This window comes from Akebia trifoliata, chromosome 10 (genome assembly GCF_017979445.1).
Source record: "Akebia trifoliata isolate Shusen 1 chromosome 10, ASM1797944v1, whole genome shotgun sequence".
Lineage (NCBI taxonomy): Eukaryota > Viridiplantae > Streptophyta > Magnoliopsida > Ranunculales > Lardizabalaceae > Akebia > Akebia trifoliata.
The window spans coordinates 230,877-257,338 of record NC_141384.1 but is presented as its reverse complement, the minus strand read 5'-3'; the positions used below and the strand labels follow the sequence as shown (position 1 = coordinate 257,338).

The 26,462-nt window shown below is 35.2% G+C and overlaps 2 protein-coding genes and 1 pseudogene across 3 annotated transcripts; all 3 read right to left on the bottom strand.

Moving 5' to 3' along the window:
• Positions 1–2,525: 2,525 nt before the first annotated feature.
• On the bottom strand, positions 2,526–6,945 carry LOC147392522 (protein NRT1/ PTR FAMILY 1.2-like). Its single transcript, XM_086456917.1, has 4 exons — positions 6,759–6,945; positions 5,868–6,085; positions 4,488–5,017; positions 2,526–3,612 (listed from the first exon to the last, which is right to left on the bottom strand). Exons 1-4 carry the CDS (start codon positions 6,841–6,843, stop codon positions 2,700–2,702), a joined length of 1,746 nt encoding a protein of 581 aa, XP_086313043.1. The 5' UTR covers positions 6,844–6,945; the 3' UTR covers positions 2,526–2,699.
• Positions 6,946–8,867: 1,922 nt separating this feature from the next.
• On the bottom strand, positions 8,868–9,506 carry LOC147392521 (protein NRT1/ PTR FAMILY 1.2 pseudogene; annotated as a pseudogene).
• A 9,471-nt stretch (positions 9,507–18,977) lies between these two features.
• Positions 18,978–21,145, bottom strand: BAC2 (Mitochondrial substrate carrier family protein). Of its 2 annotated transcripts, XM_086456953.1 has the most exons (3): positions 20,906–21,145; positions 20,574–20,853; positions 18,978–19,860 (listed from the first exon to the last, which is right to left on the bottom strand). In XM_086456953.1, the coding sequence occupies exons 2-3, from the start codon at positions 20,808–20,810 to the stop codon at positions 19,138–19,140; spliced, it is 960 nt and encodes a 319-aa protein (XP_086313079.1). In that variant the 5' UTR covers positions 20,811–20,853; positions 20,906–21,145; the 3' UTR covers positions 18,978–19,137. The 2 variants fall into 2 exon arrangements, with proteins under 2 accessions (XP_086313079.1, XP_086313078.1); XM_086456952.1 differs by having other exon boundaries at positions 20,574–21,145.
• Positions 21,146–26,462: the final 5,317 nt, after the last annotated feature.

Sequence of the window (26,462 nt, the reverse complement as noted above, 5' to 3'; positions counted from 1 at the left end):
AAATAATTACAGATGAATAAAATCCACCGATTTCTCTTCAATTAGCCTAAAACCCTCAAAAAATACATCAAATTGAATAATTTTTAGATCGAACGATCTTTCAAAGATAACTAAAAAAGATTGAAAATGTGCCGTCACGCATCTCCGAGTAAACGCCAGAATAATTCAAAATTTGACCGGAATTATTTGTGGAGATGCCGGAAACCGGCGACATCCATCTGAAGGAAAGAGAGAGAGAGAGGGTTTTTTACTGGGAAGAATGTTTGAGAGAGAAAGAGAGAATTTGAAAGAAGAGAAAAGGGAGATAGAAAGAGAAGCGAAGCTAATACTCTCTCTCTCTCTCTCTCTCTCTCTGCTAGATTTTCAAATTGAATTTGTAAATATTCAACGGTCGGATGAGTGTAGAGGCCTCATCTGACGGTGGATGTTGAAAGGATTGATCTACGGCTGAAATTCATAGGTGATCGGATGGTTGGTTGGTGGTGGATGGGTTTTTTTGTTTACGAAAAACAAAATAAAATGGGGCTCAAAAAAGGTCTCCTGGTCCTGGGCATTGCATTTGCCCCCCGCTTCACCACGGACTTTCGACCTGTCGTATTTTTATATATATTTATTAAAAAGGAAAAAAAAGAATAATGCCGAGATGACCTTAAGATTGGACACACATCCTCACGTGAAAATGAATAAGAATCATAGATGATTTTCCTCAAGATACAAGTCAAAAATTATCTATGTTTCTTATCCCCTTTCACGTTAAGATGTGCGATATGAGATCCAATCTTGAGGTCATTACGGCATGATTAGAAAAAAATGATAATTAAGATTAAAATAAAAAATGAAAATTTATTTGTAAAATTCTGTAAAGAAAAATGCTGGGGTAACGTTAAAATTGACATCATTTGGGACATTGCTAATGTGAATGTGTCTATAAAATCATAGATGCTTTTCATTGAGATACGAGTAAGAAGTATCTATGATTTTGTGCACACCAATGTCTTAATCGATGTCAATTTCAATGTTACTCTAGCACAACTCTTCTCTGAATTTAACTATGCCAAGTCATGATTTCTTGAAACATTAGTTAAAGTGACAGTGCCTTGGCTCTTAAAAAATCGTAGACAAGAATTTGTTCTCAAAATCCTATAAGAAGTCTTACAATTTTGGAGAGGTAGATTGAATTCAATTGCAAAATTATAAGAAAATTTTAAACTTAGAAAATAAAATTACTTAGTACACTTAGGAGGTATAATGTTTTTCAAGAAAAAAATATATTCTCACTAGTGGACTCTTTTAATGTTCATACTTCATAGATGCAATTAGTTTTTCCAAATAACTGCCATCACAATATTACGTAATGGTTTTTGATTTTAAAATAAAAAAATCAAACTTAAATAATTAATGAATATTATGGGTGGTCATAATTTCATTTATTTAAGTTCAAATTTTGACTTTTACCTCAAAGCACCTTTCAAAAGATTATTATGAGAGGTTGAATGTAATATATATTATGTAACGTGGGTCTATTGTGATTATTTTGGCATCCCTACTGGATACTACACTCTTCCAAGGAGCCCAAAGCAAGAACTCAATCAGGTATTATAAGTTATGATGGAGAGATCGATTTTCCATAGAAAAAAGCTTTGAAGCAGATAGTCCGTTTCAAGATTTCGGTAGAACTCTCTTATATAAATTACACGTGACTTATCCAAGGAGGTATCCCAAATATTGATGAAAAAATAGGGGTGTGAAAGAAATACAAAAGGCCACGTGTCGTGTTGTGAAGAGGGTCCTATCGAAATTTAGAAGCACGCTGCTCTCTTTTTGGACTCTTTTTCATGGAAGTGATTGATTTAGGACTTGTTTGGAAGACAATTGAACTCTAAGAGATAGTGAACTCTATAGAGTACAACTTTGAACTCATTTTGGGTTTAAGATCATCTTGCAGAGGGAGGCTTCAATTTTACATAATATGAATGAGAGATAAGAGAGAAAGAGTGACAAATAAAAAAAAGATTCTTCTTTTCAACATAGAAAAGATAATTTTAGATTTCACAAAAAAATGGCCATTGACCAACCATAGGATATCATATATTGAGGATTTCCCTAATTAATGTGAGTACTTCTTAAAATTGGGGATGCCCTCAACACACACAACGTCTTGTGATTTGTAAATTTAGATCTTATAAAATCTCAAATTGACTATAAAAAAATTCTCACAAAAAAGTTGACAAGCATCGCAAACTCCAATCCAACTCTTGCTCTTGATAATTAGAGAGTGAGTATTCTTCTTCAACGTTGGCCACTAATGCAATAACATATAAAATATTTCAAAATAATAACTAACTTAGAAAATCCAACATTTTTTTAAAATACATTTTCGAAATGCATTCACTTCTAGGATATGTTTTAATTACCAAAATAAATAATGACAAATTCAAATCAAACATTATGAACCTTCAAAAAAATTTCAAGCTCAATATTTTCCTGAATAAAGTACCACCATATATAAATACCCCAAACAATAATTGATCAACCACTAAGATGGAAATAAAATAGAAATGCACAAAACCAACATTAGAAAAACCTCATCATTACAAATAAGATGCTAAGATCTCTAATTTTTTAAGTTATTTAAAGGATTCTTAATACTTGTTTCCTCGGTCCATTCAACCAAACTTCAGGCCACCAATACATATACATCAAATGCTCATGGGCAATTCCTTTGATTTAGGCAAGTCTTCCTCTTCCTTGCCATCTTCTTTATCACAAACCTTAGTTCCTACTTCCTCATAATCCCCATAAGCCCAGCTACAAATAAGAAAATAAATAAAATTTAACATACTCATTATTGTAAGAAGCCAGTAATAGTAGTCATAGCGACCCTTGTTGAGATTACTTGATACCCAACTTTCTTTTCCTCCTCCTTTACTGGCATCATCAACAATCCCTAGTATGAGACTCCCTAACAAATTCCCCACAGCCATCCCTAGAGCGAAAAGAGCAACTCCAATGCTAGCCATACTCTTAGGGAATTGAGAGTAATAGAATTCAATCTGCCCTATTGCATTGAAAGCCTCAGCTAAGCCAGTCAAACAATGTTGCGGTATTAACCACATAGCGGACATATCAACCAAAGCGTGCCCATTTTCCAAAAATCCTTGTTGGATTGCTGTTCTTCTTCGGGCATTCTCCACCAATGCCGATACTGCCATGGCCATGCATGAGATTAGTAATCCGATCCCCATCCGTTGTGTAAAACTAAGTCCACGTGGTCGGCCTGTGAACTTAGCAAGTAAGGGAACGGCAATTCGATCGTAAATAGCCACCCATATCGTCAAAGCGAGGAGTCCAAATACACTGAAGGATCCTGGTGGAATTTTGAACTTTGAGGTTAAGTGTCGATCCATAGTACTTGCTTGAAGTCCTGGGAATGCATGCTGGTTGATTGTTACAGCGATCATGATTCCGGTAGACCATAGAGGGATCACTTTAATCAGTGATTTTAGTTGTTCTACTTGCTGTATAGTGCAGATATTCCATGGTTCTAAAGCTGACCCATCAGATTTCAAGTCATTCTCTAGATTTCTAATGATGCAAGCTTTGTTTAGAAACCTAGAGGACAGAGTAAAGTGTAAATAAATTGTGTCAATTTTTTAGAAGATAAATTACAAAATAATTTTGCATGAAATTTGTTTGTCTACCCCAATAATTTCAATTTAACCATTTAATGCTAAGGTGATTAAATGGTGAAATAAAAAAGAGTCTTGTTGGGGTAACACAGGATTTACTGTGATTCTCACAATTCTGACGTGGAGATGCATACATAACCGTAAATGGGTTTTACCTGTATCACGAGGAAACACATCTATGGTTATGTGCACATCCCACGTCAGACTTGTGAGAATCGCAGTAAATACCCTATGTCATTCCAGCATTTTTCAATAAAAAATCTTTTAATAGATGTTACCTTTTTAGTATATTTAAACAAATACGGTAACTCTTAGATTAATTAAGATTTTTAATTGAAGTTCTATTAAACTTGCAGTTTTAGTTTTCAGTGGCCCTTATTCAACATATTGATCACTATGGTTCTGTGTCCATGCCACGTAAGCCGAGTATTGACCGAGTGAACACTTTCTAGTTAGAAAATCAGCACTCAAAAATAAATTATCGTAGAGGTGGAAAATGACTTGTTTTGGGGAGAAAAATCAAGGGCTTTTGTTAGAAGTCGAAGACAAAGGTGTTTAAGTCATTTTGCATTAGAAGGTCTTCTAGAGTAGAACGAGGTCAAGGAGCATGTCATCAGTTTGAAAACATGAGTGCATCTCAGCTAAACATCAGAACATGGAGGAGCATGTCTAAATCAATCCTTAATAGTATGACAATTAATAACTAACAACATGGAAAATGATGTTGACTTGTGACAAATGACAAAGCCAGTGATGATAATAACAATGATGATTGATGGAAAAAGATAGCCATTTTACCTTAGTTTTTCGGTCGGCACAAGAAGTTTTGAATCCTTGTGGTGATGGTACCTTCCATCTGAATTCTTAGGAGGGAAAGCAAGATGTCTATTTTTGAAAGACACATAAATCACTTGAGCAAATCCAGTAAACAAGCTCTTGGTTGCCTCAACTTTGACATAAAATGAAGAACCCAATATGAACAAAACAGTAGACATGAACATGAGAATGGCAGGAACAGCAAAACCAACTTTCCATCCCTTACTATCTTGAATATAAACGATAAGGGTCACTGCAACCATTAAAGAGACTCCGACGGAGACATAATACCAGTTGAAGAAGCTCTGTAGAACCCTGGCATTTTTAGGATTTTCTTGTTTGTCAAACTGATCAGCACCAAAGGCTAATGAACATGGCCTAATTCCACCAGCTCCAATTGACATGAGGCCAAACGAGGAAAATAGGAGAAGCAGTTGAGCTGGTGTCGCTGATTCATCTTCAGAAGGCCTGGCTTGTGGAATCACGGCTGTTAGCCATAGTACAATCATCCCCTGTGTGATGAGATGTTGTTAAATATATGTGGAGACTCATATGAACTTGAATAAGAGAAGGAAATATTTAGATTTCTCTAATCTCAAACCATGTTTGATGTTATCAATCAAACATAGGACAGAGGAAGAACACACTTTTCTAGTGATCGATATTGCTTTTCCTTCACTTATCAATTATCATGTTTGAGGTTTGAGGGCTGGAGGATATAGAATCTTGAGTTTGAAGATGAGAGTAAAATTTTTCACATAGAGATTGAAGATGGATTTTTGGCAAGAGATTGATGACAAGGCCATTTAGATTACATGGAGGATGGAAGTGAAGGGGGTATGCCATCAATTTGAAACCCTAGGGTTATCTTTAATTTCCACTACAACTGAGGGAGATCTTACTATACCCATATTTAAAAGAAGGGTAAATTATCATTTTATGTGTTGAATATGACGAAATTTCAATTCTGCTGTTCATTTTTATTCCCAAAAATTTCAAAGTAACGATCTCACTTGTATAAGGTAGTAAGATCGTTGATATTTATTTGAAATGGACTTGCGAGATCATCACTTTTATAATCAGCAAGATTGTCACTTTTCAAATGAATATTAGCGATCTCCCTACTTTATATAAACGGGATCGTCACTTTGAAATACCTGTGATCTCACTCTTCATGTTTTGGGAATCAAATGAACAATGAGCTGGAATGGGAATTTTGTCAAAAGTTGATCACGTTTTGGGAAACTTCTCTTAAAAGAATATTGGAACAATATCTAATAATTAATTGGCTGAAACTTTGAAAATTGAAAACAAAGGAGGAGAAGAAGAAGTCATATTTGGAAAACAAATCAATTTGCTTACAAGAAGGCTAGTAACAGATGCCAAAGCAATCACCCGGAATCGACCCAAGTAAGAATCCGAAAAGAAAGCACCTAGAATGGGCATGAAATTCGATATGGCATTCCACAAGAACAATACATTGGCTCCTGCGGCGTAATCCATGTGATATGCTCCAACCAAGTAGAAAATCATATTTGCGAGGAGCCCATAGCTTGCAACCTTTTCGAATGCCTCGTTTGCTATAAAAATTACACATGCACACACAAAAAATGAATACGAGATAATTTTTCTGATTGGTAAACCTGTTTTTCATGATATATATGAATGATTCAATGATGATGGGAATTGAACCGAACCATATGATGTCTTCACCCACAGACTTTACCAGCTATACTAGTCGGCACCGTCTGAATATGAGATAATTGTACCAAATAAACAACAAAAATTTGCAAATAAAAGTATTCATGCAAGCATGATCTTCAGTCTCGATTTTTTTGTCTTGGTTTGTTGATGAACGACATGGACCAAGATAATTTGGTGAGTCATTGCGAAAAATAGGTGATCGTTTTCCCAGATCTTTACCAAAAGAAGAAGAAAATTGAAGATCTCGGTGATGGAATCTTGTCTTATCTCATCCACGACCATACTAAGTTGACTAGGGTGAGACATCTCAATCTTGGATGGTTTTGGAATTAGTCATGCATGCATGAGTATAATTTGAAGAATATAATAGGATCCAGAACAACATGGATTGAGGTAGTGCAAGTGGAGATGAACACACATTCAATGAAAGAAAACACTACCCTAGATAAAATCGAATGTAGGAACACGATTTGTAGGCCAATCTTTAGGATAAGGCTTTCATGGATAAGGCTTTCATGATGATGATGATGCAAGAGGGGGTGGGATCACCTATAACAAAAGGCACGGTTCTAAGGCCACCCTTCTGTCCTGAAAGTTGTTGGGTCATCTTGTTTTGATCTGTAGATCCGGTCATCCTCTCCAATTGAGAGACTGTTTTTCAAAGAAGTGAGAAGAAATGAAGAGAATTAAAAAAAAAAAAACCTTTTTAAAGGAAGGAAAGGTATCAATTAATCATCATCTTCTGCTAAGCCTTTCTGAGCTTGGATTAATCGTAGTAGTGGTGACGTTTTATTCAAGTAAGAGAGCCTCACTTTGTTTCTCTTTCCTTGTCAGACGGCCAATGCATCTTTCTTGAAAGAGAAATGATGCTGTTATAAGGATACCATTTTGTTTCTCTTTCCTTGTCAGACGGCAAATGTCTCTTTAATACACATCATATTTGGTATTTTTTTCGTAAATGTGAAATTTGTGGAGTGTGAGACTTAATTATAATAACAATGCTAAAATGACTTATATAAGAACATTACATTCGATGCTGAGCTGACGTGGAGGTGTGCTTAGAAGCTTTTCACTCTTCTCTCCCGGAAAAGCATCTATGGCTCTGACTTGTGAATACAACTCCAGGTCAGTTCAGTGTCAAACACGGTATAATAGGAAGTCACTTTAATTAGCACAGTGCTGATCCATGGTGGTATGCACATAACCATTGATGCCGAGGAAAAGCATTATGGATCTGTCCACATTCCACACCTCCATGTCAGCGCAGTTTGATAATGCAATGTTGCAGTAAATCAGCTTAGAATTTTTTCCATAATTAATGACACAAAGTCAGCACGCATACATCCTAGAGAATTAAAGAATAAGATGCCCGAGGTCTTACTCGCTCATCTCTCTTTCTTTGTATATGACCAAATATACATGGGAAATGTTCAGCACCTAAGCTTTACCCTACACTTTAACAAATGTGTTTTATCCTGCATGGGTTAGAAGTTTTGGAATAGACTGATTTTTAATAAGGATGATCTCTATGATTAGAAGATCATCCTCATCAAAAATCAGTCCATTCCGAAATTTTTAGTCCCATATTTACAAGTTGAAAAATTGTGGACCGTCCATTTTTTGTAAATCGTTTTTAATGGGGTTAGAAGTTTTGGAATGGGCTGATTTTTGGTGAGGATGATCTCCTCGCCATAGAGATCATCCTCACCAAAAATCAGCCTATTCCAAAACTTCTAACCCATGTAGGACAAAACACGTTTGTTAAAGTGTAGGGTAAAACATAGAAAGGGGAACGGGACCCAATATATATATATAAATAGGACAGGTCATTTCGTGCATTTGCTTTTTTACATATTGAATATTCTGTGTACTCTCATTGAATATTCTCTACTCGTTAAAAATCAAATGAAACATATACTTAATTTAAAGAGTTATTATTGGCACTCCAAATTTTCATTATTACATTTCAATTTCTGAAATTAATTATTACATCCCAATTAAAGATTAAAATACACTTTCAAACATTACAAAGATTTGAAATACAATCCTAGATTTCATGAAAAAAAAAAATCAGATTTTGGAAAGAAAAAAAACACTTTCCTTAGTAACTTAGTAAGATTTTAAATCTTACTAAGGGTCGTTCTGCCGAAATGTTTACCACATTGGCTATTCAACACCATATCCTCTCTATTTTTCATGTAAAACTAAGATTAAAAAAAAATACAGTTGGGCTTTGTCCAAGGTTTTGGACCACTTTTTCTTCCACCAAACATCATGAACTTCAAAGGGCAATTACTTAGAAGTACATTTTGTGCAACAGCCCTTCCTATCTGATAGAAAAGGATCCCATGATCCTGAACCGATCTTACCTGGGATCGCAAATCCCAAGTTTGTCTATGAAGAGCGGATCTAATTGTATTTTCCTGAATAGATTAGCACCATACATAAATATCCCAAACAATAATTGACCAACCACTAAGATGGACATAAAATAGAAATGCATTATAAAACAAGATTAGAAAAACCTCAAATTGGCATTCCATTTCATAATTACAAATAAGATGCTAAGATCTCTAATTTTTTAAGTTATTTAAAGGATTCTTAATACTTGTTTCCTTGGTCCATTCAACAAAAATTCAGGCCACCAATACATATAAATCAAATGCTCATGGGCAATTCCTTTGATTTAGGCAAGTCTTCCTCTTCCATGCCATCTTCTTTATCACAAACCTTAGTTCCTACTTCCTCATAATCCCCATAAGCCCAGCTACAAATAAGAAAATAAATAAAATTTAACATACTCATTATAGTAAGAAGCCAGTAATAGTAGTCATAGCGACCCTTGTTGAGATTACTTGATACCCAACTTTCTTTTCCTCCTCCTTTACTGGCATCATCAACAATCCCTAGTATGAGACTCCCTAACAAATTCCCCACAGCAATCCCTAGAGTGAAAAGAGCAACTCCAATGCTAGCCATACTCTTAGGGAATTGAGAGTAATAGAATTCAATCTGACCTATTTCATTGAAAGCCTCAGCTAAGCAAATCAAGAAATATTGTGGTATTAACCACATAGCGGACATGTTGACCAAAGCGCGCCCATTTTCCAAAAATCTTTGTTGGATTGATGTTCTTCTTCGGGCATTCTCCACCAATGTCGATACTATCGTGGCCATGCATGAGATTAGTAATCCAATCCCCATCCGTTGTATAAAACTAAGTCCACCTGGTCGACCTGTGAACTTAGCAAGTAAGGGAATGACTATTCGATCGTAAATTGCCAGCCATATGGTCATAGTGAGGATTCCAAATAAACTGAAGGATCCTGGTGGAATTTTGAACTTTGAGGTGAAGCATCAATCCAGGGTGCTTGCTTGAAGTACTGGGAATGCATGCTGGTTGATTGTTACAGTGATCATGATTCCGGTAGACCATTGAGGGATCACGTTAATAAGTGATTTTAGCTGTTCTACTTGCTGTATAGTGCAGATATTCCACGGTTCTAAAGCTAACCCATAAGATTTCAAGTCATTCTCTGGATTCTAATGATGCAAGCTTTGTTTAGAAACCTAGAGGACAAAGTTAAGTGCAAAAAAATTGTGTCAATTTTTAGAAGATAAATTACAAAATAATTTTGCATGAAATTTATTTGCCTACCCCAATAATTTCAATTTTAACCATTAATGCTAAGGGGATTAAATGGTGAAATAAAAAAAAAAATCTTTTAATAGATGTTACCTTTTTAGTATATTTATAAAAAAAATAAAATAATAACTCTTAGATTAATTAAGATTTTTAATGGAAGTTCTATTAAACTTTCAGTTTTAGTTTGCAGTGGCACTTATGCAACATATTGATAATTGTAAATGCAAAAACTTGCACTATCTCGAGATTCTCATTGAGTTCAGATTATTTCCTTCTTGTACTCTTGGGTGTGCCTACAACAACATCCACTGCGTCAAAACAGTAAATATTCGGCATTACTGTAGCGCTAAACCGGCAGCCCAAATCCATCGTTTATATTTCGTCGGTCCATGGCCCACGTTTAGGCCCATAAAAAGAATTCGACAGGCTTTGCCCACCGAATTCTTTTTTCCTCGTTTTAACGGCCCGCCATGGTCCTAACGAACTCTCTCTCTTTCATTCGGTATTTCTCCCCAAATTTTTGAGTTTCAGTCTGTTAGCTCTTCTCTCCCTTTCTCTGTCTCGACCTCTCTATCAGTGTAAGTCTCTCGATTTCTCCTCTCTTTGTAACTCTCTCAATCTCTCGATCTCTCCGCTATCTGCAAGTCTCTCTCGATCTCCCATCTCTCTGTCTTGGATCTCTCTCTCAGCTATTTCGATTGGTTGATTCAAAAAATTATTGATCGTCTTCTTCAACTTAGGCTCAAATCGAAGAACTGAAGATCAATCCTCTCGATCTCGTCGTCATTATCGCTTTCCAAGAACTGAAGCTCAAATCGAAGAACTGAGCTCAAATCCTTGATCTTCTCTTCTCAGCTAGTTATTTTCGAAGCTCAAATTGAGATAGCCATTTGATTGGTGCAGTTCCAGTAGGTATTCTCTCATATTTCTTCTCCTTATTCATCGTTCATCAAATTTCTTTCTCTTGTTTATTCATTTGGAATCTGATGTTATACTTGTCTGTAATCTATCAAGTTTTTTTTTTTTTCTCTGTTACAGCTTCTAACTTACCAATTTCCATCAGATTAGGCATTTAGCTCACCTATAATGTTGACTGAGTTTGACTCATACAAACATTCAACATCGTGTCAGCAATATAATCCATCATTCTAAGGCATTTAGTAATTTGCATCTTTTTTTATCAAGATTCGGCTGCATTTGGTTACTTGGAGATTGAGTATCCTTACATATATTTAAATGTATAAGTTGGAATACTTGACCAAACTCTGAATTGGAACACTTGATGTTACAATTCAATTAGAAATACAAAACATCTTAGAATTTGGCTTTGTTTAAGATGAGCACTTATATGCCTAGTGCCCAAGATCAACCATCCAAATTGACTGGTACTATCTTAATATGCAAATTGTATGAGTTTTTTCTCCATTTCTCTTGCAACTCAGAGTGAATCTAAACGTTATTCAAACTTGATGGCTTTGAGCATCTTTGCAGTAACTGTTATTGTCAATATCTGTATACAGATGGCCACTGGTGTGATCTTCTTGGTCATTTTTGAACATGTCATAATCATGTCTTGCATGCTACTATTGCTTACTGCGTTGTTGTTTGCTGTCGATATCAATAACGATTTTTATGGTCCTATCCCTTCTTATATTTCTTGTCAACATGAATTCTTGAACTCACAAAATTCTGATTGTGAAAGTATGATTCGTGAGATGAAGTCAGTTTATACTAAATTTACCATCTGAGTCTGAATTAGGAGATCTAGAATCACCTTCAGCTATTACAACATATGCATTGCTGCAAACTCATCTAGACTAGGAGTAGAATTGGATTCACAGTGTGTTTGTGGGTGTGTAGAGAATGCCCACACCTAGAATTATTTCCACCAATTCTTTACACTTCGCTACATCAACATCTCAAATTAATTCTTCCAAAATATGATATTTTTGTTTTTGTCGTTAGAGATTGGAAAGTCCCAAATACTTATGTACATCAATGCTTCTAGAATAACAAGAAAATCATGCTTTAGATCCCAGGATATGTAATATTAACTTTGAGAACACTTGAGTAGTCTTAGGAGTGAGGAGATATCGATTTTGGTAGGTTAACATCTCATACAGTCTCTAATCTTTCTATTGAGATAAGAATTGTTTGGTCTATACTTTCCACCTAAACCGTTATTACTTTGTTACCAAAATGATGTAATTCCATCCCTGTTTTGCTCGACTGTGTAATTTTTTTAGTGATTTTGGCTTATTAGCTTTGGTTTTGGAAAATTTCCTTTCGTTTATGAAACCATAATTTCATATTTACATAGGTAAACTGAATCATTTCTTTGTAATCATGATTGTTTTAGATATATACCAAAGCAGCACTTGATTAGGCTAATTTTGCTTCACTTTTGTCGTTGGAATCATTGGACAAGCTGCTTTTACTGGGAAAGTATCAATGGATGTTTTTAGATTCTTACCTTGCAGAGTGGAGTCCCACCGGTGTTGTTGACAATCAATGTGTTTTTGAGGTATTGTTCAGTGTTTTATTCAAAGCTTATTTATTGTATGAGTTCCCTGTTTATGCAACTTTGGGAGATTGTCCATTATGACACAATATATTTTGCAAGTTTTACAGACAAATGCCTTTATCCTTTTGTTATACATATTATTTTTGCATACTTATTTGAACATCTCCTGTCTTCTTACAGGACAATTCTGAGTTTCATCGATAGTTTTCATCTGGAATAAAGGTCAGTGTTTTTTTCTTTGATATTTGTGGATCATTTAAAACATATCGAATCTTACTTAAGGTTAACGAATCTTATCTTATGATAACGAATCTTCTAACCTTATTCATTTGGTATTTTTTTTCAATTAAGTTTATAACAATATGGATGATCAATATTTTTCTAAGACAATCTAAAACATTTTATAGGCATTTAAATTAAAATTTCATGAGTTTGGTCTTGGTCTATATCAAAACGATTGACACATCTCAAGATGGTATGGAACTTTAAATAGTGGATGATTATCTCATAATAACCCTTTATTCTTTGAATTATTTTTTCAGGATTGAAGAGAACTGGAAAGAGTTGTAATTGAGATGGGCTGAATTATCTAAAACCTGACGTAAAGTACGGAAACCTTACTCTTGAAGAACAGATCCTGATTCTTGAACTCCATTCCAAATGGGGTAACCGGTACTTATTCTACTTGTATCGTAAGTAACACAACCAACTTTCATCACAAACTGTTAGATTTCATTCGCTCTTGTTTTGTTATGGCATCCTCTTTATTTTCTCTTTTGGTCACTTTTTGAACTTCGAGCTCATTAAGCAAAGCTAATCAAAAGTTGCACCAACTGCACTTCTTGATCGTGAACAGTGCCTAGCGCAATCTTGCCCTGTAGTTCTACGTGAATTCAGGGGATATACTACGTCTATTCAAGAAGAGAGGTGATCTAAGAGTGCCCTTGCTCAGCATTGTGCGCCACCTCCCCTCTGGAGATTAAACTGGCTGTTCCGATTTCAGAGATTTGGGTTGGAGACTTTGATTAATCCTTTGAACCAGTTAGGAGCTGTCTAGTCATAGGCACCCAGTTATCACGTGTGAATTCCTCCCTCTCTTGTGTGCAAGTCCAAAGTGTATGTTACAGTAGATACAGAACCTCGAGCAGATTTACATCGTCATGGAGTTTAGGAGAAAATCTTTGATCTCATGTGGCTTATGTGATAATTATGGTCATTCTCCCGAGCATTGTCCGAGTCTGCCCATGCTTCTACACAGGCCAATATGCATCATTCTCAAAACTCGTATTGGATACCGACACCCAGTTCGTTTGACCAACCATACCACGTAGATACTTTGTTTCCCCAAAATTCCATACCGTGTCAGAACGAGTTCACTAAGGGTAGTCAGTTTGGTAACTATGAGGATTCTTATTTGCATGACACTTCGATGATGAATCCAACCATAATTTCCCAACAATCCTATGATTCTCATCATTTCTCCGATTACAGAGCTACAGAGCCTGAGCCAACATCCACTCACTCATGTTTGTCTTCTCCTCAATCGTCGTCATTAGAGTCTATGATGTCTGCCTTCTTAATTCAACAACAACAGTTAATCCAACAACAACAGCTCCATCAACAAATGTTGGTAAATCATCAACAACAGTTGTTAAATCATCAACAACAATGGGATATGGGTCAAGCCTTAGTCAACATAGGAACTCAATTGAGTCACCTAGCGTTATCCTTAGAAGAAGAAAAATTTGATAAATTCAAAAATGAGGATATCTCAATCCCGAAAAATTCACCATTCTTTCAAAATAACCTTAGTGACCAGTTCTACTCTTTTGAAGATTTCGATGATTGTCCATCAACAATTGATAACCCTGTCTTAATTGAAGTTCAAATTCAAACCAATGAGGTTACAATTCCAACTGAAGCAACGATGGAAGTCCAACTAGGTCAGCTTATTGTGCCCTTAGAAGAAAGAGAGAATGGTCAATTTTCAAATGAGATAACCCATGAGAGCCAACCAATGTTTCAAAGTCCTAATGAGCAAGGTGATTGTACAAATTTGGCTAAGCAAATTGATCCGCCATCAGAGGTGACTGTTGTTTAGGAGGAATCAATAACCAATTCTAATTTGTTAGTCACACCAATTTCGCCCATTATTGATTCAACTTCGTATCCTATCCAACCCATCATTTCACAAAAGTATAAAGACCCTTCATGTCTTACAGCTTTCATTCTCTTTGGGAATATGATGATTGAAACTTGTTTTGAAAAGGTGATGACACTAAGAACTGAGGACAAACGAAGGTTGTTGATCATTTTTAAAAATAATTTCCAAGTCCTAACGAGGGTAAAAATTTGTTTGCCTATCAATTGGGGTAGGAAATCGATCGTTGTGTCCGTCAAAACGAATGTTAGGAAAATTCCTAGATATCAGACCTTTTGATAGGTCCGGCTGAAGACGTTAAACTTAGCGCTGCTTGGGAGGCAACCCATGTCCTTTTATTTTAATAAGTAGTGTAGTTAGGAAATAAAATTTTTCTTAAAAAAAAAATTACTTCGGAAATTATCATTGTTATAACTTTCATTCTTTTCAGAGTAGTTGTAACAAGACTTTGCACATTAATGCCCAATCCGTTTCAGGTGTGATCTAACCTTTTTATTTTTCCTTACTGCTTGCATATTGAGGACAATATGTCATTTAGGTTTGGGGGTATTAAGTTAGCTCACAATTGCATTGCATTGCATTTCATTGGTAGTTTAGTTTCATGTTTATTTCATTGCTAGTTTAATTTCATGTTAAAAAAAAAAAAAAAAAATTTCAAAAATATTCAACACTTTCGAAATATTTTTCTTCAAAATCTTTGTATATACTTTTTACATATGAATTTCAAATTTCAGGCTCATGTTCTAACTTTTGATCAAAAGTTCTTTTTGGTTATTCCTCATTAAGAAAATTATGAAAGATATGCTTTAAAATTTTACTTCTGATTAAGTATTTTGAAAGATAAGATTTTATGGAACAAAAGTTGACCCTCTTCTCTGTCTAGAGTGTTAGGGAAAACCTAGTCTAGTGAACTATGACTTCTTTGTCCTTTGGTTGGCTGGTTAGAAGAAATATAAAATTGAAGTTAGTATTACTTGGACAGCAACCATAGGATTAGACTGGGTACCTTGAAAAGGGCTACCTGCTTTTTGTAAAAAGAATACCAGAAAATGGTGAAGTGTGATAAAATATAAAAAAGAAGCAGAAAATACGAGAAAAATGTCAAAGATGGCTAGAACTGCAAAAATGAAAAAAGAGTCCAATGAGACCAAATAGTGCAGTAGGGTGAAAGCCGTCAATGGTAAAAACGTGAGTAAACTGGAATGTCACAGATAAAGCCTCTTAGAGGTATTAAAGTGAATATCCACACCTCTCACAATCCCAGACAGGATGCTTAGTTTCGAGTTAGAACTTAGGTAGAACCGACCATTCTTAACAGTTAAGAGGTGAAATCTTGTTCCTAAAAAGATGTTGCTTTTAAAAAGAAAAAAAAATCAGAAAATCACACAAGCACTCAAGTTATCTTTCAAATTTTCTGAAAATGAGGAATAAAAATGTAGAACTTTGTTCAAACATAAATGACCTTTGACTGATTTATGAAATGTCGTTATGTTCACTTTACATACTTTGATTTTGATTTTAATATTTTTGTAAAATGTTAGAATTTTGTGAGTATATTCTTTCACTGCAAACCCTCACGAGTCAAACTCGTCCACTAGGGGTGACCTAGGGGTTTAAGGGCTTACTGCATAAGCTAAATGCAGTCGGGAACCTCACGAAAGAGGAGTTGTTTAGATTTAAGTTTTGTTCGGGACTAGCAAAATTGAGGTTTGGGGGTGTGATAAGGTCCCAATAATATCATTTTGGGACCGTAATTTCACCGAGATTACCATCGTATAAATACTAGTTCCCTTAAAATAATAATAAATTTTATTAAATCCCAAATTAATGTGGCTAACAATAGTTTGTTACTAATTTCAGGTGAAAAGGGCACATTCGGAAACCAACAAAAGAAATAACAATTGTTGCTACAACATGCGAGCAAAAAGGAAGCATCCGGCAAAATCTCGAGGATTTTGGGCGCCACGTCACCGCGCCGCGGTCATTTCGAGGAATTTATCCTCGAGATTTTTACAGAAGCTTCGGTAGTTGTAACTGATTGGGCCATTCGAATCGAATTATTCGTCAAATCACCCCGATTACCCGAATACAAATATTATAAATTTGAGGGTTGATTTCAAAGAAGGGGTCCCCTCTTGGGTCCCTCTTAGGCTCTTCTCTTCTCTAATTTTTGATTTTTCCTCTCTTTAATTCTCTGTAATTTTCCTTTTGGTGAGATCTTGAGTGTAGTGAGAACATCAAGAGTGATCCATTCATACTTCTTGTAATCCTTTGGAGAGCTATTAAAGGAGCATTACTAATCAATCATCATCTTCTTCACCCATTCTCTCTTTTCTCTTTTATTAATTTTGCAATTTTAGTTCTTGCGATGATTGGCTAAATTCTCATTAGAGAAGTTAAGAAAGCCAGAGCAAATTAATCCCTCTAATGTAGAGTTATATTCTTGTTTGCTTACATGTTATTATTCATGAAAATTCTCCTCTGATTAAGGTAATCTTTTTATATTTCTGATTCAACTTTGATAGCCATTACTTAGATAAGATCAAGAACGGTTATGCTTTGTGAAAAATCAGAATATAAATTGGGAAATCTCCATCATATTAGGATTTCCATGAATAGCTTCTAATTTCTTTCAAGAATTTAATTGATCCATCTTCTAATCCATGAGCAATGACTTGCTCCATGGATTGAGTTAATTTCAGAATTTATCTACATTATGGATTAATTGCAAGGGTTTGATTGACTTCTCTAATCTCTCTTTCTTATATCCTCAATCTCTATTTGTAGTTTCAATTTCATTTACAAATTAGTGTTAATTCTTTCTCTATTTTTAAAACAAATCAATTTTGTTTTTAAGAAAAATATGTTTTCCAATTTTGTTTTGGACTTTTATCCGATTGAATCTTTGAATCCAAACTGTCCCTGTGGAACGAATTCGACTTGCCCAAAGTCTTAGTTCAAATCTCTATCTCTACATCTTTATTGCAAGCTTTACAATCGATCATCGAGCACATGAATGCTCGGATGGAAGAAGGCCTACAACTCGGGCTTCTTGATATAAGAGCCCAGTTGGCTCTGAGGAAGTGTCTTAAAAAGTAGGGGTACTTCTACTTAACAAAGGGGAGAGGGAAGCTGTCCTTGTTCAAGCTCCTAGACTCAAACAAGGACTAGTTCTTGTTCTCGATGAAGTTGACTGGTTGGTGGGAGAGTACACCAGGAGACGAATTTCCCCCGCTCTCTTTCAACTCCTTCAACCAAGTCAATGAGTTTTTTTTTTTTACCATAATTCTAATATAATTGTCTTTTGTTTATTTCAGAATCTAACTTCCAATCTTTTTCTGATTTTACAAATCCGAGCTAAGATAAGAAGGTCCCTGACTCGGTGGTAATCAACCATATCCCCTCTGATCAAGAACTATACCACCAAGTCACCGACTTCCTCACTCCCACCAATTCTTGGGGTGAGAGAGAAGAAGTGAAGCGCTCATCCGCCGAGCCTTGAATTTTTGAGGGACTTCGCGAAGCACCCAAGGACGACCTTGAAGACATGGTGTCCCTCTGGTCCAGCCGCCCCACCCCTGTCAACTCCAACATCTCCGATGACAAGGTTCAGGAGGTGCAGTCTTCTCCTCCTCGAAAAGAGGAGGAATATGAAAAACCTTCGCTGAAGAGGTTGAGGGGTATTGATGCCCGCCCCTCTTTTAACTGGCTCAAACACTTTGTCAATGTGGGACTAAAGGTTTTAAAGGACAAAACAAACACTTGACACTTGTATTTGAAATACCCAAAACCTTACAAAATTACAACAGAACTTAACAGAAAATAGAAAAAAAAAAAAAAAGGGAAAGGGGTGGGGGGTGTTGAGCAGAGGATGCATGGAACATGGGGTGTCTACTGTTCCCTGATTCATTGGACACCTCGCTATAGGCTTTTTGGTTCAACGACCAAATAAGTTTATCGGTTTTCGTAAGATAGTTTAAAGGATATACCTGGCCTGTCTGATCTGTGTATCTTATTTCATTTTTTTCCCCGTTAAAGAATTTTGGACCACAGCCTGTCCAAAATCTCACCAACACTGATCATACATTTCCTTGAGTTCAGGCTAAGGCCTTTTGGCCTTATAATTGTATGGAGGCATGGGATATGCTCAATCAACCCCAAATTTTTGTAACATTTGTGATTTAGCGAAGTGGAAGAAGTAGCTTTTTTAATTTTTTGGAATTTAGTATCCTACGAGGGTGACTAATGATAAAAATCTAAGCAATGGGTCAGTTTGTTCTGTTAAACTAGTGCAGGCACAGAAAGATTGCATGGTTTGCTCATGTTGTTTATTGTGCAATACAATCTCATCTAAATTCACATTTCAGATCTCTCAAAATACAATGCTACTAGTCTCTAGTCTCACCTGGTCTTCACCATTAGTTTGAGACTGTTGAGTAGGAAATTTCTGTACATCTTTTGACATTTGCATTGAGAATAATAGAAAAAGTAGCATAAAGTCATGTAAAGTGGCATTGAGTGAAAACAACATACAATACAAATTCGTGTGAATTATAATGTAATTGTCATTTTACAATTGATTGTGGGGAAAATAATCTTACTTTTCTGAACGGTCTTCCCTTTCAGTTTGATCCGTTCCATTGCCATTAGTAAATAAGCATCGTAGAGTTATCTCATAGGCAGCAAAAATGGCCCCATTAACAACAAAAGCCCGGGCTACCGCAGTCCCTAGTCCTCTCCACAGTACATTATAGCCCTCTTCTTGTACACTCTTTTGAAAACAATCTACGATACCATGGTATTTGGGTGGGGGAATGTCACAGTTCCGCTGTGTTTGTGATTGGAGCCTGGATTTGATCACGTCTAAGGGATAGCAGCATACCCAACTAGTGACACCTGCCATTCCCCCAGCAACCAACATTGTCATCAGGCTCTCTTGACCACTCTTTCGGCAGCCCGGGTGGAACTTCTCCCTCGCATACTCATAGGTCGAGAAGTAGACACCATGGGCTGGTGCATCTCGAAGCACAGTGATGGTTAGGCCTCGGTATAACCCTCTTAATCCTTCCCTCTTCAGAATGCTCTTAGCCTCATTTACTGGACCTTCACTGTGATGGTTTTGAAGATTGTGTGGGTTCACTTCTGTCCGTAACTGGAGTCGTATCTTTATAAGTTCAACAGGGCTAAGCAACAAGCTTTGCAGGGCACCTGTTCCTACTCCTCCAAGTGCAACACTTTTGTATGAAGGAGGATCGCAGCGGTTCGATGATGAATCAAGTGCTCGTGATAGTTCTGCATAGACTTGGAAGACCATTGCATTCTGCACCGAGAAACAGAATTGTTGAAGAAAAACTCATTTAGAAATATCTTCTATAGCTATCGAAACCAAGAACTTAAATATGTTCTGATTACCCAAGCTTCCACACAAGAATGGCACATATAAGGAAGAAACGTCACTGGAAGATAGGACTAAAACCAATACTTGTAAGGAACCGAAAAAACAACTTCAAATTGGTGTAAATTGCTTTATTGTTCGAAATATGGCTTTGTAAGAATTTCTCAAGATAAGTGTGGATCAAGTGTCCCTATAGTTGATCATAAAAATTAAATCACCATATAGATCAACCTGCACAATCCACCTATTAGAATATTTTCCGAGGGATTGGTAACACTAACACAGATTCATTGTACCTCTAGAAACAGTCTAATTGGGAGACTTGAGAATTTCATTACTCCATATAAGAAGACCAAGGTTTAACAGTCTAGAATCTCTATGGGACGTCCTCGTCCTACTCTGGTATTGCCCCTTCTCATACTTGAATCCGTGATGTAGTACCAATATAGTAGCTAAAAGCATCTAGGCCTTTATGGTGGAGAAAGTTGAGCTCTTTATTTATCTCAAAAGATGAAATTGAAGTTGCAAATAACATGGGAAATTAATGAAAAACAGAATCAAAAGGATCGATAAATAGAAAAATTAATGATAAATTGAAAAGTAGGTAGGAGTGTATTAATAAGAATTGTGGAATGGACCTGAAAGGTGACAGAAGCCAATGGTGCAGCCATGCCTCTGTAGAGTGCAGAAGGTCCTTGGGAGGCGACGATGCTACGGAGGAGGCCAAAGGCAGAACTTGTATTGCTAGGTTGTTGAAGACGGATTCTGAGGGTATCGAGAGGGTAGCCGGATACAACACCGGCCATACCACCGAACCCTCCAGCTACAAATTCTCTTCCCCAACTGCTTGCAACAAACTCTGGCCAGAAATCCATTTCCTTCCACTCCCATTAATTCCACAAACACTCAATTACCTCTCTCTCTCTCTCTCAATATGCCACTCCCATTAATTCCACAAACACTCAATTACCTATCTCTCTCTCTCAATATTGCAAAGTATACAAAACCCAATAGGAATCTCCTTAAGGTTAAACAATTAGATATACTATTGTAGCAAGGTTTCTCTCTCCATATATTCTGGAATAAAATAAAACCCAGTGAAGATTTCTCTCCTATAATATATGGTAATCTCTCTCTCTCTCTCACACACACACATACATATTTCCTTCTATTTGTGAAATTTCATCCTTTCCCTCACTCCCACAAACCGTTAAAAGTAGAAATAAAAAACCCATTAAAGATAACCTCCTTTGTTTTTGTTCACATGGCGATATTGTTGTGAGTGAGCGCCTGAAGCGGCCAACAAATACGTGTCAGACATCACTCGTTGATTATTGCCACGTGGATTCTTATTTGAATCACACGTAGAGATCAAATTAATGGTAACCAATTGGAGATTCCCTCGCCTGGCCTTGTCCCAACTCCAATTGGCTGAACCGAAAGTGGGATGATGTCAGACTCACCCTTTTTTTTAAGACGAATGAGGTATGTGACGTATCCTAATCTTAGTGCGTATTGATTAATCTTTCCATCGTAAAGTTAGGTAAGGAAGGATGCACGTACGTTGGCTTAGCACAATCAAAAGACGTAGTAACGGTGGTGGATGGAGAGGAGGGTTACGTCAAAGTTGATGCTCTTAATTAAACTTCACTCCATCTCACTTATCTCATAAAATTAAATCATATATATATATATATATGGTCAGGTTCAAAGGACAACCATTTCAACACACATATAGACAACGTGTTTTGTCTTATATGGGCAAAAATGTTTGGAATGGACTGATTTTTTGTGAGGATGATCTCTGTGATGAGGAGATCATCCTTGCCAAAAATCAGCTCATTATGAAACTTCTAGACCGTCCAATTTTTGTTGAAAAATTATAGACCGTCCGATTTTTGTAAATCAATTTGATGGGGTTACAAGTTTTGGAATGGGATAATTTTTTGCCAGGATGATCCCCTCATCACAGAGATCATCCTCACAAAAAATCAGTCCATTCCAAACATTTTGCCCATATAAGACAAAACACGTTGTCTATATGTGTGTTGAAATGGTTGTCCTTTGAACCTGACCCATATATATAGGATTAGGATCCGTATACACATAAAATTACTCACAAATTATAATATATTTTGTCTTATATGGACAAAAATATTTAGAATGGGCTGATTTTTGGCAAGGATGATCTCTATGGTGAGGAGATCACCCTCGCCAAAAATCAGCCCATTATGAAACTTCTAGCCCCATGTTTTTACAAGTTGAAAAATTTTAGACCGTCCAATTTTTGTAAATCATTTTTGATGGGGTTAGAAGTTTTGGAATGGGATGATTTTTTTGCAAGGATGATTCCCTCACCATAGAGATCATCCTCACAAAAAATCAGCCAATTTTGAACATTTTTAATCATATAAGACAAAAACGTTGTAGCTTTATGAATAACTTTCTGTGTCTACGGAACCCGACCCATATACATATATATATATAATGTTAATTTTTAAGACCTTTCGGAACGTTAGCATTCTCTAACATTTTATTTTTTCAATAATATCCTTATTTATTTTATCTTGAAAAGAAATAAGGGTATAATGATGGTTTACACAATAAATACTTATTTGTATTGATTGTCAAATTATTTATTGCGATAAGACATGTAATTTTAAAGATTAAATGCCCTTAGTATTTATTAAGAAAGAGATAAATATTAATTATGTAAAAAGACTAATATATTTTTGTCTTTTTCACTGAATAACAAAATTAATAAAAATATTCTTAGAAAAAAAAAAAAAACTTTGGAGAATGATAACATTCCCATGAGATATTAGATGTTAGCATTTCCTTATATATAGCAACAAAATTCATTTAATTGATTCTATATAAAATTAAACATAGAAACAAAATTCATTTAATTGGTACCAAATTTTAAGACTAACATTTTGACAACAAGATTCTGTAACAATCAAGTATAATGATGATGCACTATTTACAAACTTATAAATTGTGTTGGTTTCCAATGTATAACATAAATAAATATAAGAGTCGTGTTGGAGTGACCTCAAGATTGGATCTCATATCGCATATTTTAACGTGAAAGTGGATAGGAATCACAGTTGCTTTTTCACTTTTTATCTCGGAGAAAAACATTTATGCTTCTGATCTTGAAGTCACTTCAGACCTCCAACAAAGTTTCTTAAAGAATCCCATGCATGCATATTGATATGACACATGAAAGACATATTGATGATAAACTAATGTCTCAAATATGATAACTTAAAAAGTAAGACTAACACACAAGGCAACTATTGTTTACTCGTACTAGACAACATTTTATAGCTTATAGATATGTGTTAACTCACTTCTTGACGTGATTTTAAAAATCTATTTCGTGTCTCGTCTAATCCATGCTTGATATCGAATTTACTCAGATAATATGTCTCATCTCGTTTCGACATTGAAACAATACTTGTTAATCATTTAAAAAATCTGATGAAAAAAAAGAAGTTTTTCACCCAATTTGGATCCAAACCCTTTGTTCTCTAGTTCATTTGGTTGAGAAAATGAGCAAAACTTGATTTAGGGGTGAAAATGATGGGGTTTCAATAATGAAAACTAGTAAAATTCATTCGTCTCGTATATTTCGAACGAGATTTTTTATATCTCGTCCGAGAAATATGGTTTGTTTTGCGAGATTCTGCAAAATAAAAAAAAATCTTGTTCATCCGTCTCATTCATGCCTGATGTAGAGATGAGATATTCATCATAGAACATCAATGATACGTTATTTGGGTCATCACCATTCTTTTTTGGAAACGGGTGTGAATGACACCTGAAATGATTTTAAAATTTGTTTTACCATTGTAGAAACTCTCATTTATGGGAAAATGAATGGTCTACCTAGGATTTAAGTATGGAGGTCCGATTAAAGAATAGGGAAGATGTTAGGCACCCCATCTTTTTCACTATAGGAATCACCTTTAAAACTTGGCCAATCTTTTGAAAAACTTAAAAAAAAAAATGCATAAAAATACATGTTTAAAAGTGGTGTGTGCAATATGTGAAAATGTATCCTTGAAAATAGTTTTAATATTATTGTGAGGCATTAGAAAAGTTATATGAAAAATGATAGCCCATATAGTCTTACATAATTTTCATAAGTAAGAATGTTGGTTTGAACTTTTTAGTGAGATTTCATGATGGAGTTTCCTTAATGTCACAACTTTAATGCATGTATGTAAGGTTAAAAACGTAGTATTTCAACCCCAACAAAGGATGACATATTTTCTCATCATTACCAAACATATGTGAGTTGGTGCATGATGTACAATATTATGTATGAGATATATCATAAAATAAATAAAGGTTTCAACCCCCACCCTTTCAATCAAACCAAAGTCCAACCTATCGGAGGTGGGAAATGATGTGCATTACATCTTAAAAGCTTTCTAATACATAAAAATAAATAAATGATTAGAAATAAAAGACGCAAGTGTATTAATGAAAGTCATAATTTATACCCACTTTATCCTTTGATGTTCTTGAATGATGTTGAATCTTGAAAGAAATAATTTGAAGATTGAGAGTAGAAGATTAAAGAAGGTGAGTGTTGTTGGTTGATAGTTGAGAGATAGATAAAAACTTTTGAGTTAGGAGTTGAGTTGAGAGAGGGTTAGAGAGGTATAGTTAAGGATTTTGATAGAGTTTTAAGTTGAAAAATAGAGGTTTGAGAGCATAAATTACTCATAAGAAATGAGGTTATTTATAGAGTTTTTTTTTAAAAAAAATTGGAGATAATGTGATTTAATCCTAAAAATAAAGATAAATGACATAAGATTTAGGTTATTTATTTTTGGATTTTCCATTTTTATAAGGATAAAGATGAAATTTGTGAGAAAAAACTTTAAAGCATTTTTGTCTTTGATTTTGTGATAAATAAAAGTGAGAGAATAAAAGTATTTTTGATAAGGTAAGTAGGGGAGTGACATGTGTAAAGATGGAGTGATAGATAAAAAATAGATATTGATTCATTTGTAAATAACTCATAAAGTAATGGTAGATGTATATTTTTGAAATTGACTAATGAGAGAACTACATGTATATACTTGAAAATTCTTACCTTTTAGGACTAAGATTGAAAGTTTTTCCAATTTTAGGAATTTTTACCAAAGACCAAAGTACATTTTTGGTTTGACCTCATTTTTTGAGGAGAGTATTCTTGAGGTTTTTCAAGATATTTGACTCTTCAATTAGGTTGAAGCATTGGTCCATCAATAAGGAGCCTTCTTGGGTGTTGAAGTTTATGAGAGACTAACATGTGTCCTTTTTTAGGGGAGGTGTAAGACCATGGGCTTATAATGAGCTTGTTATGAGTTTAAAGGTGGATTTTGATTTTGAATATTGATTATGGGCTTAGGATGGTTCAGGTTTAGGTATTTGGATTAGGCTTGAATATGGACTTGACATTGGGTCAAGAATTGATAATAGATTAGATAATATAAAATGAGTTTGGATTAAGAAGTAGGTATGAACTTGGGTCGATTTATGAATTGAAAGCGATGGGTTAAGAAAGTGGGTATGTAATTATAATGAATTAGGGACAAAGTTTAGGCATGCAAAATAATATGAAATGATGCATATGTGTATATATGCACGAAGAAGTATGTCAAATGGTAATTATTATGCAATGTGGGCATGTTGAAAGACTTTAAGCTCTTAATTAAAATCAACTTGAAATTTTAAAATTTTAAAATTTTGAGCTTTTTTCTAATGGGTTCGTGCAAATTGGGGTGTCTACACCTGATACCAAGATGACTCAGACGATATGTCTTAGTCTCGGATGAGTTTTGAAACCATACTTATCGCTCCTCTATGTATTTGGTATGCCATTACACCTGATACCAAGATGACTCGGGCGACATGTCTTGGTCTCGAATGAGTTTTGAAACCATTCTTATTGCTCCTCTATGTATTTGGTATGCCATTATAGGAAGGCGTCACATCACATCCATGAAGTTCATGCTTTTGAATTTTGTCTCATTTGAATTAAATCTTAGAGCATGCTTATGTGATTTTTAAAATTAGATGATTGTTTAATTATTTAACAATTTTGCACCGTCTCTTTCCATATTTTGATCTGATTTATTTATTGTCATGAAAATTTTCCTAAGCCTTTTGGGGTCATCAAAAAAGTTTCTTTAAGAATATTGATTTTCTTACCCCCCCCCCCCCTCTTTTGACATATGCTCCCTGACGTGGCATTTGGTAGAACCATACATTTTTCCTCGGGATAACACATATTTATGGGGATGTATAGTTGTGTATCCCAAGGGAAAAAAATATATGGTTCTAGCCCATACCACATCAAGGAGCGTATGTCAGAAAATCACAACTCTTTCTTCAATAATTGCAAAAAGAGTTTCAACCTCACCTCCATAAAAAATGCATACTTCTTTTTTCCTCTTACAAGTGATTTTTTACATATTTCTTTATTTATTATTTTGTGTCTGTTTTTTTTTTTTCGTTTTTCGTTT